General features: G+C 45.1%; 1 protein-coding gene across 5 annotated transcripts in view; it reads left to right on the top strand.

Annotated features, from left to right (window-relative positions):
• Positions 1 to 19,058, top strand: part of LOC117363592 (cytochrome c oxidase assembly factor 8) — a 34,356-nt gene extending 15,298 nt beyond the window's left edge. For 4 of the 5 annotated variants that reach the window (XM_033951613.1, XM_033951611.1, XM_033951612.1 and 1 more), the window contains 2 exons: positions 2,061 to 2,151; positions 18,781 to 19,058. In XM_033951613.1, the coding sequence (XP_033807504.1) occupies positions 2,061 to 2,151; positions 18,781 to 19,033 (344 nt within the window). In that variant the 3' untranslated portion in view covers positions 19,034 to 19,058. Of the gene's footprint in view, positions 1 to 2,060; positions 2,152 to 11,124; positions 11,273 to 18,780 lie in introns of all 5 variants that reach the window. The other variant, XM_033951614.1, reaches the window with a different exon arrangement.
• Positions 19,059 to 21,690: the final 2,632 nt, after the last annotated feature.

The following is a 21,690-nucleotide window of genomic DNA, read 5'->3' as shown; positions in this document are numbered from 1 at the left end:
AAAATGGTGTGTCATTCACATAAAACATGGTATTTAATCTTGACAATACAATGCTAATGGCTCCCAAATTTTAATAAAGTTTCTATAATTTCCTTTTTGTACCGCTTTTAATCTTTCCATTTTATACAGATGACATAATGAGTTCCACCAAAAATTAAAACAGCCTACTGTGGTCTTTCCAGTTATTAGCAATATGTTGAATGGCAACTACTGTCATAATCAATACAAGTTTATTGTATTATACTTAAAGATACTACAGGGACCAGTGCAATGATTGAGAATTGAGCCGTATCAGTAGTGGGCTAAAATTTTGCTTCACCCAGCGGTCTCATAAGCTAAAAACGGTTCTCTGAGCACTGAGAAGTGTTAGAAGGTGTGTGTTATAATCACCTGTGTGCACATTAGTTCATATCTGTTTGCAGTTTAGTGCACTTGGGGCAATTAATTATTCCTGAATATATATTTGGGTTTATTTAGTAGCCTTTCCACACACGCACCCCTTTTCCCTCTCCAACCCCAGGCTAGCACTGTGGTGTAAACAAAATAAACAAAAAAAGACACTTCCTCTCTTGTTAGATCCTAGCTTATGCACGCTGTCTAACACCAGCTCTGGCAGGATACACATTACAAATCTGACATATTGTAATCACAAAATAGAAAATAAAATTGGTTTTTTTCTACCTTCCACTGCCATATCCAACATTTGTTTCTTTCCCAGTGTCTACCATCTCTCTCTCTCCCTGCCTTGTGCCTGGGTCAAACCTCCCTATTCCCCTCCATTCAGAATCTTTCATTTCCTCCCCTCACTTACGAAGTGCAACATTTCTTTCTCTCTTTCTCCATGCATCATCTCCCCCATCCCTCCACCCTATGTCCAACATTTCTCCCTCTCTCTTCTCCATGCATGTCTCCCTCCCCTCCACCATATGCAGGATTTTTCCTCTTACCCCTTTCTGCCTCTTCTCTCCCTTCCTCTCTTCCACCCCAATAATTCTTCCTCTCTTCCCACATGTGCAGCATCTTTTCTCCCCTCCCACCCATTCCCCTGTGTAGCAGCTTCCATCCCTCTCATCCCCCTGTGCAGTAGTTTTCCATTCTTCCCTCCCTGTGCAGCAGCACCCCACCTACTTTCCCACCATGAGACCTGACATACCTCCAAAGCCTTCTAAAGCAGAAGCGGCAGTGGATGGTCAGCAATGGCATCGCTCTGACCGGACTACTTGTGGCCTGCCTCACTAAGGTTTCCCTCTGCCACATCATCAGTGACACAGAAGAGGGAGGGACCTGGCGGGGCAGGCCAGGAGTAACCCATTCAGAATGATGCTGCTGCTGACCATCCACCGTGGCTGCTTTAGGAGGCCTCGGAGGTATGTCAGGTCTCAGGGGAGGGGGGGGTTGGGTAGTGTTGGTCACTGAATCAGTGAGTCCGATTTTCTCATACAATGAATCCATTTGAATCTATTCACCAAAGTGAATCGGGCAGCAGTAGTCTGAACAAGCAGCTCAAAGTGGTTTACAAAATTAATAGTATGTAGAAGCTTGAAACTGAGCTTCTCATATTCAGAATGTGGCCTTTTACCTGAAAAAGGTTGGAGACCACTGCAGTAACCTGTCTTCTCTGTAGAAGGCAGCATTGATCAGGCACATAAGCCCTCTTGCCTTCCCAAGAACTGAACTACATCATGACCTGTGGAACTAATCGAAGGGACTGATGAGTGTGGGATGCTCAGAATTTTACACTAAATCTGAACTCCAGGAGAGTGGTTCCTTCCCGGTACCATCTGATAACATTACCTACATGCATACCTGATTTAATCCTGCTGTCTGTGGAGAATACTCATTACAGGTAGGCAACCTTTCTTTTCCTGGGATAATTTTCGAAGTGAAAGCACATGTGTCAGTAGAGTGAAAACTGTACACATGCTCTTTAAGACTAGGAGGCAATTTTATAATCCTCAGACTGAATGAAGCTTGGATCCTGCTGGAGAGAATGTTTTTCTGTTTTTGTTTTATGTCTGAAGCTGAATGAACTATTTATTAATTGATTTTGATTTTTGCAGGGCGGAAAAGAATATTAACTGTAGAAGAAATGGCGGATTTTTATAAAGACTTTTTAAGTAAAAACTTTAACAAGCATGCTTGTTATAACAGGTAAGATCTTGCTTTATTTGAATTACTGAGTAGTTTTATTTTACTTGCCAGATGAATCATTTAAGTTGTTAAGATGTTAGCATATTCCACATTCTGTAGATTTTTCATATAAGTGAAGGGGCATAATAAAAAAAAAGTCTAAGTCCCCTTTTGGCCTAAGGCCTTAAACATTGAAAGTAGAAGCAGGGAAAATGTCCTTCAAGGGGGACAGGCAGGCAGGCCTTCAAGAGGGGAACAAGCCTTCAAGGGGGACAGGCAGGCAGGCCTTCAAGGGGGGGGACAGGCCTTCAAAGGGGGACAGGCCTTCAAGGGGGACAGACAGGCAGGCCTTCAAGATACAACAATCTTATACTAATCTCCTTCAAAGTAGTCCCCTTGGGCTGCCACACACTTTTTCCATTGATTCTGCCACTGTCGGAAGCAGCACTGGAACGCCTCTTTTGAGATTGTTCGCAACTGGTCCGTCACATACTGAATGATGTCTTCTCTTGACTGAAATCTGGTCGCTTTCAGGGGCATTTTCAGCTTGGGGAAAAGCCAGAAGTCACATCGAGCCATGTCGGGAGAGTAGAGAGCCTGAGGGAATCACAGGTATGTTGTGTTTGGCCAGGAAACTTCGTATCAAATGTGAAGAATGGGCAGGTGCGTTATTGTGATGGAATTGCCAATTGTTCGCTGCCCACAGGTCCGGCCGTTTGCGTCTCACAGTGTTACGAAGGCAACGCAGAACTTCTTGGTAGTACCCCTTGGTGATGGTTGTGCCGTGTGGTGCTTACTCATGATGAACCACACCACTGGAGTCAAAGAAGACGGTCAGCATGAGTTTGACATTGCTGCAGACCTGCCTTGCTCTTTTTGGCTTCGGGGATGTTGAATGCTTCCATTGTGATGATATCAACTTAGTTTCTGGGTCGTACCCATAAACCCAGGATTCATCACCAGTGATTACTGTGCTGAGGAAGTTGGGATCACTGTTCAGTCTCCAGCATGTCCTGTGCAATCTCCAAACAGAGTTACTTCTGCTCGATCGTTAGCAGTTTTGGCACAAAGTTCGCTGAAATTCTCCTGAAGCCCAAATCCTCAGTCAAAATGGAATGAACGGATCCAATACTGATGCTCGCCTCGTCTGCAAGTTCTCTGATCATAATTCAATGATCCTGTATCACCAGGGTCCTCACTTGATCAATGACGGTCTCATTTCTAGATGTTGAGGGCCTACCAGAAAGTGATTCACTCTCCACTAATGTGCGGCCATCTCTGAAGCGGTTGTACCACTCCTTTATCTGTGTAGCCCATTGCCTCGTCCCCAAAGGCCTGTTGAAGCTTGCGGATTGTTTCCACTTGGGAATTGCCAAGCTTTACACAAAATTTAATGCAGTAGCGTTGTTCAACTTTTTCTGTCATTTTGTCAAAAAAGAAAATCCAATGGCGCTCACTTACACTTCCTCACTCATCGGCGGTCTGCCAGCAACTGGCAGCTTCTGTAAGCTGGAAAAAATTCAAGCATGCGCATTAGGGTCGCCTACATACTTGCACCAAACCACACCTCCCTATTTTTATTTGTTTATGCAAGAAAAATTAAGGTCTGATACTTTTTGAACAGCCCTCGTATATTACAAAATTTTGACTTTCATGCTTGTTTTGTTCCTTTAGAGGTTCTCTTTAATTCTTTGTAAGATACGAGGGGGCCACTGAAACGTTCTCAGCCTAATCGACAAAATTGGGGCAGTCTCTATTGAGGGTTATACACTTAGTCCAGTGATTTTCCACTTTTGTTCCTTTGGAAAAATATGGAACGAACAAAAAAAGTGGAAAATCACTGGACTAAGTATATAGCCCTCGATGGAGACTATCCCAGCTTTGTTGGTTGGGCTGAGAACTTTTCAATGGCCTCTTGTATTATGTTGTGGAAGGAGAAAAAGGGAAACCAGAAAAAAACAAAACATACAGAGTGCCTAACAGTGGTTCAGTTTAAAAGCGCACTGGTATGTCTGAAAGTCACCTTCCATTATGGACCTCTTGACTGAAAACTTCTTCCATTCTGCTTTGCCTGAAGAAGAGATACAGGCTGATTGAATCCCAATCCATATTTTTTACAGACCAAATATCCAGTTTTAACTTTACAAAAATCACTGTCAGTACAAGGTCTGTTTCAGCTTCCCGTTGGCTCCCAGCATCTAACCACCTACCTTGTAGTTGTGGTTGCACATCTTCACAAACAAGGCCATCCAGTTTATTTCCCTACCTTTGCAATTGGCTTGTGGTAGTGGCCTCATGAATGAGACAGTATGACTGCCATAGAGTCTTGGCTTTGTGATCAATTTCTAAAAGTTGGACCTGCACCCTCAGCAAAGCCATGCACAATATACAGAAATCCATTCAGAGGAGGACTGGGATGATCAAGCCTTGGAATCCATGCCTTTACTTTCACAAGTCGGGTCCTCAGTGCTTGGAGATTCTGCATTTCAGCTGGGGGAGCCGAGTCACTACCCAGTTTCTTGCCGCCCTGGATTTGACAAAAGTTTATCTGCCTTTCTCAATATTTCCAGAGCACAGGACATATCTGATGTTATCCCAGGACAAGCAGGCAGCATATTCTTGACTGATGGGTGACGGCACCGACGGAGCCACGGTACGGACAATTTTAGAGTGATTGCACTCTAAGAACTTGGAAAGTTCTAGCAGGCCGCACCGCGCACGCGCGAGTGCCTTCCCGCCCGACAGAGGCGCGCGGTCCCCAGTTTCTTAGTTTCCGCGGAGCTAAGAAGACGCGTTTCCTCAACGGCCGTTGAAGAAATTTTTTTTGATCTTCCCGCTTGCGTAAACCTTTTTGAAATAAAGTTTACTTTATTTCTTTTCTTTTTCTTTCTTTAAAAAAAAAAAAAACAACTAACTTTAGTTGTTTTCTTTCCATTTTTCGATTCGCCCCGGCGGGGCCTGTTGCCACAATCGAAGCCTCGGCCTTCGATTTGGCAGAGGCTGTCTTTACTTTCATGCCCCCTCAGCCCGGGTTTAAAAAGTGCCAGCGGTGCGCTCGGCCAATCTCACTGACAGACCCGCATAACTGGTGTCTGCAGTGTCTTGGTCCCGACCATCAAGCATCCACTTGCACCCGCTGTGCAACTTTAAAAAAGAGAACACTTAAAAACCGCCAAATCCAGCAGCGGTTACTCTTCGGCGCCGAGATGTCCGATTCCACACCGGCACCGACATCGGTTCCATCTCAATCGGCACCGACTTCATCGACACCGCGCGATACCGCGCCGGCGTCGCATCCAGCAGGTAAGCCGGCTAAGAAGCCTTCTCCGCTGGAGCGTCCTCCGGTCTCCACTGCAGTGAGTCCAATCCTGCCACCTCGAGGCGCCCACGGAAGCGCTCCGCTCCGATTGAAGTTAGCCCCTCGACATCGGGTTCTTCTTCGGAGTGTCGAGCAGCACCCAAGGTACCGCAGAAGAAAAAAGCGGTACCGGTGCCTTCGCTGGACGAGCGTATTGCCGCCGTTCTGCAGGTACAGCTGAAAGAGCAACTTCAACAGCTACTCCCTGCTCTTTTACCCCAGAACCTTCCAGTTCCGGTCCGGTCGGAGCCACCGGTACCGATGGTGGAGCGCCCTCTTTTATCGGCATCCACCTTGTCGGTACCGGTTCTTACCACCTCATCGACTTCGATGCCGATTTTAGCTCCAGAACCTAAATCTCAACACCAGGCGGTACAAACCTCGGTACCAGCACAACAGGTCGCATCGCCTGGTACCGTATCCATGAGATCGGGCAAGTCTACCCATAAAACCCGACACCTGGAACCCTCCACACCAGAGTCTCGACACCATGGCTCTCAGGTTAGGGATCCTGATTTATGGGGTGATTCTGAAGAGCCCTTTCTGTCCGAAGGTGAATGCTCTTCTGATGAGGAGGAACGCCTTGTTACAGATCCCTCTTCTCACCTGGATTCCACATCATTTCCCTCTTTCTTAAAAGAGATGTGTGAATCTTTGTCTATTCCCTTGGAGGCTGAGTCAAAGAAATCTAAAGCATTTCTTGATGCATTGGACTTTGACCAGCCTCCAAGGGAATTTCTTAAACTTCCCTCCATGATATTTTGAGAGAAACGTTTTATAAAAACCTAGAGACTCCCCTGACTGTCCCAGGAGCCCCTCGTAAACTGGACTCATTATACAGGGTAATTCCTATTCCTGGGTTTGATAAACCTCAGCTCCCGCATGAATCTCTTTTGGTAGAGTCCACTTTAAAGAAATCAGCGGGAGCTAATGTGTATGCCTCAGTCCCTCCTGGCAGAGAAGGAAAGTCAATGGACAAATTTGGCAAGCGTTTATATCAAAACGCCATGCTAGCCAACAGATCAGGAAACTATGCTTTTCATTTCTCATTTTATTTAAAGCATTTAATCCAAAAAAATCTACTTTTGAGAAATATCTTCCTGATCGCAAAAAATCTACTTTTCATGCCTGTACTTCCTCTCTTCTCCAGTTGAGGAAGTTTCTAGTAAGATCAATTTATGATACCTTCGAATTGACTTCTAGAGCCACGGCTATGTCAGTGGCTATGCGCAGGTTGGCATGGCTCAGGGTCTCAGAACTAGAGGTAAACCACCAAGACCGTCTAGCAAATGCTCCTTGCTTAGGGGATGAGCTGTTTGGTGATTCCATGGATTCCACGACACAAAAGCTATCGGCACATGAGACACGTTGGGATACTCTCCTAAAGAATAAAAAGAAGACTCCCCCTACTAGGCCTTTTCGACAACAATCGGCCTACCAACGCCGCTATGCTGCTCGCCCCTTACCTCAGGCTCCCCAACAACCTAGACGTCAGCGACAACAACAACAACGTCAACCTCCGAGGCCGACGCAACAGCAACAGAAACCTCCTCCACCTCAAAAGTCTACCCAGCCCTTTTGACGTGTTTCTCCAGAGCATAGCCAATATTCCACCATCGGCCCATCTTCCTCAACCTATAGGAGGGCGCCTGACCTATTATCTCAGCCGTTGGGAGATCATTACATCCGATCAATGGGTCCTCAACATCATCCGCCACGGCTACTCTCTCAACTTCCAGACTTGTCCCACTCAAAGTCTGCCAAAAGAGTCTGCTTTGAACACTCCTCAAACCTCTCTCCTTATTCAAGAGGTTCAATCCCTCCTTCTTCTGAACGCCATAGAGGAAGTTCCTCTAGATCAGAAGGGACAGGGATTTTACTCCCGTTACTTTCTAGTTCCAAAGAAAACAGGAGATCTCAGGCCCATATTAGATCTTCGAGATCTCAACAAATGCTTGGTCAAGGAGAAATTCAAGATGCTTTCTTTAGCAACTCTTTATCCTCTTCTCAATCAGGGCGAATGGCTATGCTCCCTCGACCTCAAGGAGGCATACACTCATATACCCATCCATCTAGCCTCCAGACAGTATCTCCGCTTCATGATCAACCACTGTCATTACCAATACAAAGTTCTCCCCTTCGGTCTTGCTTCATCTCCAAGAGTGTTCACCAAGTGTCTGATTGTGGTGGCTGCTTTCCTTCGTTCACATCATCTTCAGGTTTTCCCTTACCTGGACGATTGGTTGATAAAGGCCAATTCTCCTCAAACAGTACTACTGGCCACCAATCAAACCATCTTGTTCTTACAGTTTCTGGGATTCGAGATCAATTTTCCCAAATCTCATCTCATCCCCACTCAGAGACTTCAATTCATTGGAGCGGTGCTGGACACAGTCCTCATGAGAGCATTCCTGCCGTCCAACCGTCTTCACACTCTTCAAGTTCTGTGTCAGCAGGTTCTTCCTCAAAGTTCCATCTCTGCCAAGCAAATGATGATACTATTGGGACACATGGCTTCAACAGTTCATGTCACCCCTCTGGCACATCTTCACCTGCGCACACCTCAATGGACCCTAGCTACCCAGTGGTCCCAAGCGACGGATCCTTGCTCACGACACATATCTGTGACATCATCTCTTCGTCAATCTCTACAATGGTGGTTGATATCCTCAAATCTCTCCAGAGGTCTTCTATTCCATCTACCTCCTCATCAACTGGTCATCACCACCGACGCTTCCCCTTATGCATGGGGAGCTCATTTGAACGAATTCCAAACTCAAGGAATTTGGACACCACAAGAAATGAAGCATCACATCAATTTTCTGGAACTCAGAGCGATGTTTTATGCTCTCAAGGCCTTTCAACATCTTCTCTTTCCTCAAGTCCTCCTGTTGTGCACAGACAATCAAGTTGCCATGTACTACATCAACAAACAGGGTGGGACAGGCTCTCGTCTCTTGTGCCAGGAGGCCCAAAAAATCTGGTCTTGGGCCACAGCACACCACTTATTTCTAAAAGCGATCTACATTCAGGGAGAACAGAATTCTCTAGCGGACAAGCTGAGCAGAATTCTCCAACCTCACGAGTGGACACTCGATCCTTCAATTCTACAGTCCATCTTCGCTCAGTGGGGCACTCCTCAGATAGACCTTTTTGCAGCTCCTCACAATCACCAGCTGCCCCTCTTCTGCTCAAGACTTTTCTCTCCCCACTGTCTGGCAGCAGGTGCATTTCTCCTCGATTGGTCAAATCTGTTCCTATACGCTTTCCCTCCTCTGCCTCTCATGTTGAGAACATTGTTCTAGCTCAAGAGGGAGGGAGCCACCATGATTCTGATTGCTCCACGGTGGCCCAGACAACATTGGTTCTCCCTTCTACTTCAACTCAGTTCCAGGGAACCTTTTCTTCTTCCTCTGTATCCTTCTCTGCTTACGCAACATCAGGAGACCCTTCTGCATCCCAACCTCCAATCTCTGCACCTGACAGCTTGGTATCTCTCGGGATGACTTCACATAATTCTCTCCTATCTCAGCCTGTTCGTTCGATTCTGGATGCTTCCAGAAAGCCTGCCACTCTGCAATGTTACCATCAAAAGTGGGCAAGGTTCTCTTCTTGGTGTCTTCGTCATCATCATGATCCCACGTCCCTTGTAGTAGAGACTTTGTTGGATTACCTGCTTTCTCTGTCTGACTATGGCCTTAAATCTACTTCCATCAGAGTCCATCTCAGCGCTATTGCGGCTTTTCATGAGCCAGTCCATGGGAAACTCCTTTCAGCTCATCCCCTGGTGTCCAGGTTCATGCGAGGTCTTTTCAATGTTAAACCACCTCTTAAAGCACCTCCTGTTATCTGGGATCTCAATGTGGTTCTCTCCGCTTTGATGAAGCCTCCATTTGAACCTTTAGCTACTGCCACTTTCAAGTTTCTCACTTGGAAGGTACTTTTCCTTATAGCTCTCACCTCTGCCAGGAGGGTCAGTGAGCTCCATGCACTAGTTTCTGACCCACCTTTCACAGTCTTTCATCATGATAAGGTGGTTCTACGTACACATCCAAAGTTTCTCCCTAAGGTTGTTTCTGAGTTCCATATCAACCAATCGATTGAATTGCCTGTTTTCTTTCCGAAACCTCATTCTCATTCTGGAGAACAGGCTCTTCATACTTTGGACTGTAAACGGGCATTAGCTTACTATTTAGACCGTACTAAGCCCCACAGATCTTCACCCCAACTTTTTTTGTCCTTTGACCCTAATAAATTGGGACATCCTGTTTCTAAACGTACGCTATCTAATTGACTTGCAGCGTGTATTTCATTCTGTTATGCTCAGGCCGGACTGACACTGGAAGGTTCTGTCACGGCCCATAGAGTCCGAGCTATGGCAGCATCTGTAGCTTTCCTCCGTTCCACTCCCATTGAGGAAATCTGCAAGGCTGCCACTTGGTCCTCAGTTCATACTTTTACATCTCATTATTGTCTGGATGCATTCTCCAGACGGGATGGTCACTTCGGCCAATCTGTTTTGCAAAATTTGTTTTCCTAATGGCCAACCTTCCCACCATCCCTCTTTTTGTTAGCTTGGAGGTCACACATCAGTCAAGAATATGCTGCCTGCTTGTCCTGGGATAAAGCACAGTTACTTACCGTAACAGGTGTTATCCAGGGACAGCAGGCAGATATTCTTGCAATCACTCTAAAATTGTCCGTACCGGGGCTCCGTCGGTGCCGTCACCCATCAGTCAAGAATATCTGCCTGCTGTCCCTGGATAACACCTGTTACGGTAAGTAACTGTGCTTTTCATGTCCTGGAGCAGCATTTCCATTTCTCAGTCCTTCCGTTCGGTCTGGCTACAGCACCTTCACCAAGGTGATGGTCATGGTGGCAGCACACACATGCATTGTTGGAATTCAGACCCAGGGACGGGAGCTGGCAGGCCTTGAGCTTGTGTAAATGCTCAAGGTCCCACACCAAATCTGCATATGCCATCAGCGGTTGTGAAAATGCTCAAGGTCCCACTCCAAATCTGCATATGCCATCAGGAGTTGTGACTTTCTTCAGCGTCGTGGCAGTAGCTTTCTTCTGCACCAACTGGTAAGCTGCCACCTATGCAGGATAGCAGTACCAGTATTCATTGGGGAGGGGCCTATATAATGGATAGCGGTGCTGGTTTTCATTGGGGGGGGGAGGGAGAAAGAAGGGTGGTGGCTCAAATATGAACCGAGATCTCCATTTATGGGCCATTTTTTTGTCCCCAAAATCTTGGTTTATATTTGAGTATATACAGTACCACTTGTGTGTCCATGCAATCCTGTCAAAGGAAGAATTATTTGGGTAAGTACTGACAGGCTAAGTAGCTATTGAATAAATATATGCATGCTATATAGATTGATTTCAAAAGTAACCTTGTTGGAATATTTTAGATAGCAACTGGATGGCAGCATCAGGAATATTTATTATGCTTTTTTTGTTCATACTTATTAGTGAAAGTAATTTGGCTATGAAAAGTCAAACAAAGCATAGCAGAAAGTTATTTTGGCATGGTAATAAAAGAATAATGTATATTGGTAGTAACTAGAAGGAAATTCAGCATAACCATGCAGTTTTTTTCTGTTTTGTTTTGGCTTTTGGGAACTGGCAGAGATTGGTATAAACGCAATTTTTCCATCACGTACCTCATGGGACTTGTGGCTATAAAAAGGATTTGGAGGATGCTTGCCTTGAAAAGAAAGAAGACGGTCAATTAATCATCTCTTTCCTGAGCCTACTGTTGCAGTAATTCTGCTAAGGTAGTTGAATCTGAGAATATGGGTGGTTAGAGCTACTGTCAAAGCAACAGCTTGTTGGGGGGGGGATTAGTTAAAACTGTTGATTTTGTTTGTTTGCTAATCATGTCTCAGATTTTGCCCAGAAGTGTCTGAGAGAATAATACATTAAAATGTATGTGGTAGTGAAAACTTTGTGGTCTGCATGGATAACCCAATACACAAATGCTAGTTTTGTATATGTTAACAGAGATTACTATTATGTTATGATCCTAGTCCCTTCAAGACAAACATTACTTGTAGATGTTAAATTCATAATACACACATGAAAGGCTCTACCACATGATAAAATGACGGCAATGATCTCGACTGTAGTGATTGAAGCTTTTAGGGCCAGATTCTACTGTATAAATGGTGTTATCCCAGGACAAGCAGGCAGCATATTCTTGACTGATGGGTGACGGCACCGACGGAGCCCCGGTACGGACAATTTTAGAGTGATTGCACTCTAAGAACTTTTAGAAAGTTCTAGCTCGGCCGCACCGCGCACGCGCGAGTGCCTTCCCGCCCGACAGAGGCGCGCGGTCCCTCAGTTTCTTAGTTTCCGCGGAGCTAAGAAGACGCGTTTTCAACGGCTGTTGAAATTTTCTTAACTTGCCTTCCCGCTCGCGTAAACTTTTTGGCTTACATTGCCTTTTTTCTTTCTTTCCATTTTGTTTAAAAAAAAAAAAAAAAAAAAAAACTTTCATTTTTTTCTTCAGTTTTCGGTTTTCCCCGGCGGGGCCTTCTGCCACCATCGAAGCCTCGGCCTTCGATTTGGCGGAAGCCGTTTTTACTTTCATGCCCCCTCAACCGGGTTTTAAAAAGTGCCAGCGGTGTGCTAGGCCTATATCTCTCACGGACCCACACAACTGGTGTTTACAGTGTTTGGGTCCTGAGCATCAGGCCTCTTCTTGCACCCGCTGTGCTACTTTAAAAAAACGGACATTAAAAAATCGCCAAATTCAGCAGCGATTGTTGTTCGGTGCCGAGATGTCCGACCCCGTTCCTTCGACTCCGGCTTCGGCACCGATTCAGTCGGCACCCTCGTCTTCGACGCCGCGTGATTCCACACCGGCATCTCAACAGTCAGGTAAGCCGGCTAAGAAGCCTTCCCCGCTGGAACGTCTTCCGGCCTCGAGTGCAGTGAGTCCAATCCTGCCGCCTGTAAGACGCCAGCGGAAGCGCTCCGCCCCTATAGAGGTGAGTCCCTCGACATCGGGCTCCTCATCTCCGGGGCGTCGAGCGGCACCGCAGGTACCGCAGAAGAAAAAAGCGGTACCGGTGCCATCCCTCGATGACCGCATTACGGCCATCCTTCAGGTGCAGCTTAAGGAGCAATTAGAACGACTCCTTCCTGCTATCATGACACCGAACCTTCCGGTGCCAGTCCGCACCGAGCCACCGGTACCGGTTGTGGATCAACCCGTATCGATACCGGTTGTGGAACCCGTGTTGCCTGCTTCCACTGTCTCGGTACCGCTTCACCTAACCTCATCGGTATCGATGCCAGTCCTTGCACCGGAGCCGAGAGCTCACCATCAATCGGTGCAGACTTCGGCACCGGTGCGACCGATAACTTCTCCTGACTCGGTATCGATGAGGTCGGGTAAGTCGGTGCGCAAAACCCGACACATGCAAACGGCGACACCTGAGTCTCGGGACCATTCTTCCCATGTCAGAGACCCTGATCTGTGGGGAGACTCAGAGGAACCCTTTCTTTATGAAGGCGAATGTTCCTCAGAGGAGGAGGATTCGGCTGTCCCTGACCCATCCTCCAAACAGGCCACTTCCTCTTTCTCTAGTTTTTTGAAAGAGATGTGTGAGTCCTTGTCCATTCCTTTGGAGGCTGAATCCAAAAAGTCTAAAGCTTTTTTGGATGCCCTTGATTTTGATCAGCCTCCAAAGGAATTCTTGAAACTCCCCCTTCATGACATCTTGAGGGAAACTTTCTATAAGAATTTAGAGACTCCTTTAACTGTTCCAGGGGCCCCACGTAAACTGGATTCTCTATATAAGGTAATTCCCATTCCTGGGTTCGACAAACCTCAACTTCCACATGAATCCTTATTTGTCGAATCCACCCTTAAAAAGACTTCAGGAGCCAGTGTATATGCATCTGTCCCTCCTGGCAGAGAAGGAAGGGCCATGGATAAATTTGGTAAGAGGCTCTACCAAAATGCTATGTTGGCAAATAGGGCTGGTAATTATGCTTTTCATTTTTCTTTTTATTTAAAGCATCTCCTTACCACCATGGCTTCTTTCGAAAAATATCTTCCTTCACGAAAGCATCCTGCTTTTCACACATGCTTGTCGTCCCTTCTACAATTACGTAAGTTTATGGTTAGATCCATATATGACACCTTTGAACTAACATCCAGAGCGACAGCAATGTCAGTAGCTATGCGTCGTTTGGCCTGGCTTCGGGTATCCGAGCTTGATGTTAACCATCAAGATCGGTTAGCCAATGCCCCATGCCTAGGGGATGAGCTCTTTGGGGATTCCATGGACTCAACCACACAAAAGCTCTCTGCTCATGAGACGCGCTGGGATACCCTGCTCAAGAATAAAAAGAAGCCTCCTCCGCCAAGACCATATAGGCAGCAATCGGCCTATCAACGCCGCTTCACAGCTCGTCCATTGCCTACCACTGCTCAGCAACCTAGGCGTCAGAGGCAACAACAACGTCAGCCTCCCAGACAACAGCAGCAGCAACAAGCTGTAAAACAACCTCCTCAGCAAAAGTCACAGCCCTTTTGACTTCATTCTCCACAGTATAGCCAGTATCCCTATTCCTGCTCTCCTGCCTCAGCCTATAGGAGGTCGACTTTCTCTGTTCCTCAGCCGGTGGGAAGTAATCACATCGGACCAATGGGTCCTCAACATCATCCGCCACGGCTACTCTCTCAACTTTCAGACTCTTCCACCTCAAAGCCTGCCAAAAGAGTCTGCTTTGAACAGTCCTCAATCGGCCCTCCTTATTCAGGAGGTCCAATCCCTCCTCCTTCTGAACGCTATAGAGGAAGTTCCTCTAGATCAAAAGGGGCAGGGATTCTACTCCCGTTACTTTCTAGTTCCCAAAAAGACAGGAGATCTCAGACCCATCCTAGATCTTCGCGATCTCAACATTCATCTAGTAAAAGAAAAATTCAAGATGCTTTCTTTAGCCATCCTTTATCCCCTTCTAAATCAAAACGACTGGCTATGCTCCCTCGATCTCAAAGAGGCTTACACTCACATACCGATCAATGTAACCTCAAGACCATATCTCCGATTCATGATCAATCATTGTCATTACCAGTACAAGGTGCTGCCCTTCGGTCTTGCCTCATCTCCAAGGGTATTCACCAAATGTCTCATTGTGGTAGCGGCATTTCTACGCTCTCACCACCTGCATGTATTTCCTTACCTGGACGACTGGTTGATCAAAGACACATCCGCTCAAGCAGTCCTTCTGGCCACCAACCAAACCATCCAGTTTCTACAACTTCTGGGATTCGAGATCAATCTACCCAAATCTCATATCATTCCCACTCAGAGACTGCAATTCATTGGAGCGATCCTGGATACACTCCTAATGAGAGCTTTCCTACCATCCAATCGTCTCCAGACTCTTCAGTCTCTATGTCACCAGGTGCTTCCACTGCCGTCCATCTCAGCAAGACAAATGATGGTACTCTTGGGGCACATGGCATCCACAGTTCATGTCACACCTCATGCCCGTCTTCACCTGCGCACTCCTCAATGGACCCTTGCTACCCAGTGGTCCCAAGCGTCGGATCCTTGCTCACGACACATATCTGTGACATCATCTCTGCGTCAGTCTCTTCAATGGTGGTTGGTATCCTCAAATCTATCCAGAGGTCTTCTGTTCCATCAGCCTCCTCATCAACTAGTCATCACCACCGACGCCTCTCTGTACGCATGGGGAGCTCACTTGAACGAGTTCCAGACTCAAGGTCTTTGGTCAGCCCAGGAAAGGAAGCATCAAATCAATTTCCTGGAACTCAGAGCGATGTTTTACGCCCTCAAGGCCTTCCAACACCTTCTCTTTCCTCAGGTCCTTCTGTTGTGCACAGACAATCAGGTTGCGATGTACTACATCAACAAACAGGGTGGGACAGGCTCTCGCCTTTTATGCCAGGAAGCCCAGCAGATCTGGACTTGGGCCATAGATCATCATCTCTTCCTCAAAGCTATTTACATTCAGGGAGCTCAGAATTCTTTAGCGGACAAACTCAGCAGAATTCTCCAACCTCACGAGTGGACACTCGATCCCGTAACTCTGCAGTCTATCTTCGATCAATGGGGCACTCCTCAGATAGACCTCTTTGCAGCTCCTCACAATCATCAGCTGCCCCTATTCTGCTCCAGACTTTACTCTCCGCACCGTCTAACAGCAGATGCTTTTCTCCTCGACTGGTCGAATCTGTTCCTGTACGCCTTCCCTCCTCTGCCTCTCATGTTGAGAACCTTGTTCAAGCTCAAGAGGGAACGAGCCACCATGATTCTGATTGCTCCGAGGTGGCCCAGGCAACATTGGTTCTCCCTTCTACTTCAACTCAGTTCCAGGGAACCTTTTCTTCTTCCTCTGTTTCCTTCTCTGCTTACGCAACAGCAGGGAACCCTTCTGCATCCCAACCTCCAGTCTCTACACCTGACGGCTTGGTATCTCTCGGGCTGAACGCGACTGATACTCTTTTGTCTCAGCCCGTTCGTTCCATTCTGGATGCCTCCAGGAAACCAGCCACTCTACAATGTTACCATCAAAAGTGGACGAGATTTTCTTCCTGGTGTCTTCTTCATCATCTTGATCCCACCTCCCTGGCAGTGGAGACGTTGTTAGATTATCTTCTTTCTTTGTCTAACTCTGGCCTGAAGTCCTCTTCCATCAGGGTCCACCTCAGTGCCATTGCAGCTTTTCATGAGCCAGTCCATGGAAAACTTCTTTCAGCTCATCCCCTGGTGTCCAGGTTCATGCGTGGGCTTTTCAATGTTAAACCACCTCTTAAAGCCCCTCCGGTTATCTGGGATCTCAATGTGGTTCTTTCAGCTTTAATGAAACCTCCATTTGAACCTTTAGCTACTTCTCCTTTCAAGTTTCTCACTTGGAAAGTACTTTTCCTTATTGCTCTTACCTCTGCCAGGAGAGTCAGTGAGCTTCATGCACTGGTTGCAGATCCACCTTTTACGGTTTTTCACCATGACAAGGTGGTTCTGCGTACACATCCAAAGTTTCTCCCCAAGGTTGTTTCTGAATTTCATCTCAACCAATCCATTGTTCTACCGGTTTTCTTTCCAAAACCTCATTCTCATTCTGGGGAACAAGCTCTGCATACTTTGGATTGTAAAAGGGCTCTTGCTTACTATCTGGAGCGTACGAAACCCCACAGATCAGTTCCCCAGCTTTTTCTGTCCTTTGATCCGAATAAATTGGGACGCCCTGTTTCTAAACGTACGTTGTCTAATTGGCTGGCAGCGTGCATTTCATTCTGTTATGCTCAGACCGGACTGACACTGGAAGGTTCTGTCACGGCCCATAGAGTCAGAGCAATGGCAGCATCTGTAGCTTTCCTCCGTTCCACTCCTATTGAGGAAATCTGCAAGGCTGCTACGTGGTCCTCAGTCCATACTTTTACATCTCATTATTGTCTGGATGCTTTCTCCAGACGGGATGGACATTTCGGCCAATCTGTTTTGCAAAATTTGTTTTCCTAATGGCCAACCTTCCCTCCATCCCTCTTTTTGTTAGCTTAGAGGTCACCCATCAGTCAAGAATATGCTGCCTGCTTGTCCTGGGATAAAGCACAGTTACTTACCGTAACAGGTGTTATCCAGGGACAGCAGGCAGATATTCTTGCGTCCCACCCACCTCCCCGGGTTGGCTTCTTAGCTGGCTTATACTAACTGAGGGACCGCGCGCCTCTGTCGGGCGGGAAGGCACTCGCGCGTGCGCGGTGCGGCCGAGCTAGAACTTTCTAAAAGTTCTTAGAGTGCAATCACTCTAAAATTGTCCGTACCGGGGCTCCGTCGGTGCCGTCACCCATCAGTCAAGAATATCTGCCTGCTGTCCCTGGATAACACCTGTTACGGTAAGTAACTGTGCTCTCTAGTTAGGCACTGCTAGTCACCCTAATTGAGGCCACCTAGCAGCACCTAACTAAAATCCGTGTCTAACCTAAATTGGTTCAATTAGCTTAAATGGTGTGTTGATTTACCATGCCATTGAAGTTATTTAAATAATTCATTTAAAAAATTAGACACTGAATTCTGCATGGCATGTAATAACACCTAAGTTGAGGCACCTTCCAACGCCTACCTGAAAAGTAGGCATGGTTAAAGACAGAGAATAGGCATAGTTGACTTGGGTGTCTTGAGTTAGGCGCCAGTAAATTAGGTGTAAAACCTGACCTTCTAGGACACCTAGCAATGCTTACTAAGCACACCGAGGCATCACTAAGTTGGATTCTATAAACGGCACCTAGCGGTTGATTGATAACCGTGCCAAGCGGGACCTACATTATAGGTGCGCTTAGAATCTGGCCCTTAGTGTGTTTTGTTTGCTTGGAATGTGGTATAAATACTGCTGCTTTTTACTACCTACACAATGTTCTGATATTTAGGATAATGGTGTTACAGGCAGTATATTTTAAAGAAAATATTTTATACTAATGCCATGTCCAGATTACAGTGAAATGTTTAGATGCCTTTCAGGACAAATCACTATTTTTCTTTCTTTGAGTATATATACAGTACTAGTTTTATTTTGCAAGCCCTGAAAAAGCTTCACTTATGTGAGCATAACAAATTATAATAGAATATTGCTTGTCATGTTATAGCTTTATACAGAACTATAAATGCAAATATGTACAATCCATATCTGTTATCTCATACAGCCATCTTCATAGTCTGAGTAAGTCACATAGTCAGTCTCTTTACTTCCTAGTTTTCAGCCAGTCTTTGATTTCTGTTTGAGAGCTTGCTAAATGTGAGCAGGTTTAATAGTTTTGAGTAGAAGAGGGGACCACGGGCATAAAGGAACTTAGAGCTGTGACCTGGAGAGCCCTTTCCTGCTAGGCCACTGAGGCCCCTTCCACCAAGCTGCAGTGAAGAGGAAATATTATTGAGGAGGCTGGAAGAAAGAAAGAAAAAAAACTGGATGGATGTTGAATGGGGAATGAAGGAAAACAGTAAAGGGTCCTTTTATCAAGCTGCGGTAGGGGTGTAACGCGCATAATACCGCGCGTTAAACCACTTGCCGCTAATGCCTGCATTGAGCAGGCTTTAGTTTTTGAGCTGGCCGCAGGGATTAGCGCGTGATAAAATGTCCGAAACGCTAACCCCGCTAGCGCGGCTTGATAAAAGGACCCCTAAATGTGAAACGGTGGGGACAAGGAGTAGCACAATAATATGTCACCTAACTTGAGTCATTGTGTTTTAAATGCAATTCTTGAGGGTTATTCACTGATACAATCTTTCCTTCTTTTCCTTAGTGCCCTGAATGATGTGCTGCTCCGTGCAGAAAACAGAACATCAGTACTAGTGTTTTCACTGTGGAGAGGTGGACTTTTGGGAGAAGAAAGTCCAGTTATGATTTGTTTGCAAAGCAACATGGGAAATGATCCAAAGCACATCCTGTACAATGCTTTCTGGAGCAAGCATATTGAGAAATATGTTGAAACCTTTGATTATCATTGTAACAAAAATGAAATTATTTTCTTGTCTTTATTTGTTTACATTCACTAAAAGATTTTCAATATACCAGACAGAATTGGATGTAGTGAACTGCATATATTTTGTTTCTGTTAGTAGTTCCATATTTTCAGCATTCCTGCTGACAAACCAGAACATCTACAGTGTTCCAACATCTGAGAGAAAGTTGGCGCATGAAAGTAAGAGGAAATTTGTGCTGACTTATATAGCTCAAATTGCAATGTTTGATTGTCATGTTATCTGAAACAAGTGTTAGCTAATTTGGTTTATTTGGCATGGAATACTGTAAAATGAACACAATGCTAAATGTTTGCATTAGTAATGTTTTTGCTTTATTGATAGATTTTGTTTTGAGGAGATCTGGACTAGTCTTTTAGCCTGCTTTACTGCTGCTGCTTATGTTGATGGAGCAAGGCCTCCCATACATTACTTGACAGGCATTTTTAACCCTCTTACTGATACTTTAGCATCAGAAGTCACAGTGGCAGCCATCTGAGTCCCCCACCCCCAACAGCTGCATCTAGAAATATGATAAATGTACCCTTTGAGTCACCACTTGAGCAAAATCTGGATTTTTTTTGTTACAGTTATGGCTTTTTTGTGATGTTAATTTCCTTTTTTATTATAAATGATATCTGACATCAAATTAATTTTACCAAAGTACAGTTATCATAAACAGTTGGTTTGAGCGAACATCAAAAGCAAGCTGCAGTCACAAAGAATATGGATTTTATCATTTCATGAACTCTCAAATATTAAATCTAAATCCAGTCTGCACCAAAGGTCGTAGTGCTTGAAACCAAGTTGCCTTTTCATCAGGGCTTGGTATATTTCTACCTATTGACTGAAGCACGGATGGCCATTTGATGTTGGGCTAATCAGCATTTCCCATCCTGTTGAGAGAGCTAAGCTAGCAGTATTATTTGAAAAGGCTCACAATTTAATTTTCACAATAATATAACCATTCATGTAGCTGAACACATCAAAGTATGTAGCAGCTGACAACAATCAATAAACACATTTGGAATCTGGGAGGGGTTGTTGCAGACTGAGTTCATGAAATGGTAATTAGCATTAAAATTAAATTCTGATTCCACTTGGGGCTAGATTCACTAAAGTCCACAGATCGATCCTATTCGTGTCCTATCCGTTTCCGAGTCATTCTGGCCGATCGATTCAGTAAAGCTTGTCCATGCAAATGATCAAATCGTAAACACACCCCCATTCATGCACATGTCTCGCTGTAACATCGATCGACGCGCGTGCGCACTGTATCCCTTTTGGTTTTGAAGCATATAACGCATGCGCTAGCTCTTTAGGACTTCACTGCATAGAAATGGGGCGGGGTTTAATCACGGATGTGCCTACTGCAAAGCATTGTTGTCGTAAAAAATGCAATATAAGAACTATTTTTTATCAACCGCTATTTTTCTTAAGTGTTGTTGCAAGCTGTATAAGCTATGACCGTAGCTTTTTGAGAAATTTGTTGAAGAGGTTTAAGGAGAAAAAGCATCGGAGGTTTATGAGCAAGCTGTGGAATTCTTCGAGTTTGTCCTTTTTTTACGGATCGATCTCAAAGTTTATTGTGCGCTTCCAAACAGCTTAACATTTCTCTCAGGAAAAGAACTGTTAAGTTGCTAGAAGGCACAACAGTTAACAGCAGTTGAATGCGCTGGGATCACGCACTGTTATATACAGCCTACGAATCCCAGGAGGCTCTTTCTGCCGTGAAGCATGAAGTAACCAAAGGCGACCCCGTGACGTCAGATGCACGTGACAATCTAGCTGGAAGGAAGGGGGGAGGGATAGCTTGCCCTTAAAAGTTATTTTTGATTTTTTTTTAAATTTGGCATTGATATATGAAATGTACAATGCGCAAGGAGAGCACAGGGGTAATCCGCAATTTTCTCGCCATGCGCATTACAAATCTGAGATTCACTCCCGTGCTTGCAACGCATTAAAAAAAATTTTTTTTCAAATATTTCTAACGCTTATGTACATGAAAGTTTACATATATTTAAAGTTTAGATATATTTTGGATTTTTTGCGGGGTAGATATATATATTTTTATGGGGTTCTTAACATACACGTGGCAGTTGCTAGGCAGGAATAGTCGGCGAGGATGTAAAGCGACTGGGTCCTCAGCAGTCAAAACTTTTTGGAACGGAAAGGCCAGTCGGTTTGGACAAAATGGTTTCATGAATCGAGGCCTTAAGAAATTTACATGCCTTTTTACTCATTTGCATGCGCAGATCAGATAGGGTGCGGATGGGGTTAGTGAATCGAGCTGTAGTAGGAAAGTGAGCGCAAACTGAGCGGTATACGATCGATTTGCTTAGTGAATCTAGCCCTTTGTTCTGAGTCTGCAATTGCAAAAACTAATTTAAGGAGTATGGATGTGCTTTTGTTCTGAAATGAAACAATTTGTATTACGTTTTCAAAATGACATGGAAAATAAAATGAATGAAATTAATTTTGTTTAGTTTATTCAGTTTTAATGTGTGCTCAAACTTGGAAACAATTTTAAAACAAAGTACATATTAAGTAGTATATACATGCCTTCCCTGCATGTATATTTCTATTTTGACAATTACCCCAGTGAATTTATGCACTTACATTTATATTTGCTTTTGACTATGCACACATTCTCTAGCTTAGTATAGGAATATCTTCTCAAACACCTTTCCTGA

The sequence above is a fragment of the Geotrypetes seraphini genome, chromosome 7 (genome assembly GCF_902459505.1).
Source record: "Geotrypetes seraphini chromosome 7, aGeoSer1.1, whole genome shotgun sequence".
NCBI classification, from domain to species: Eukaryota; Metazoa; Chordata; class Amphibia; order Gymnophiona; family Dermophiidae; genus Geotrypetes; species Geotrypetes seraphini.
This window is presented reverse-complemented; position numbering and strand designations above follow the sequence as displayed.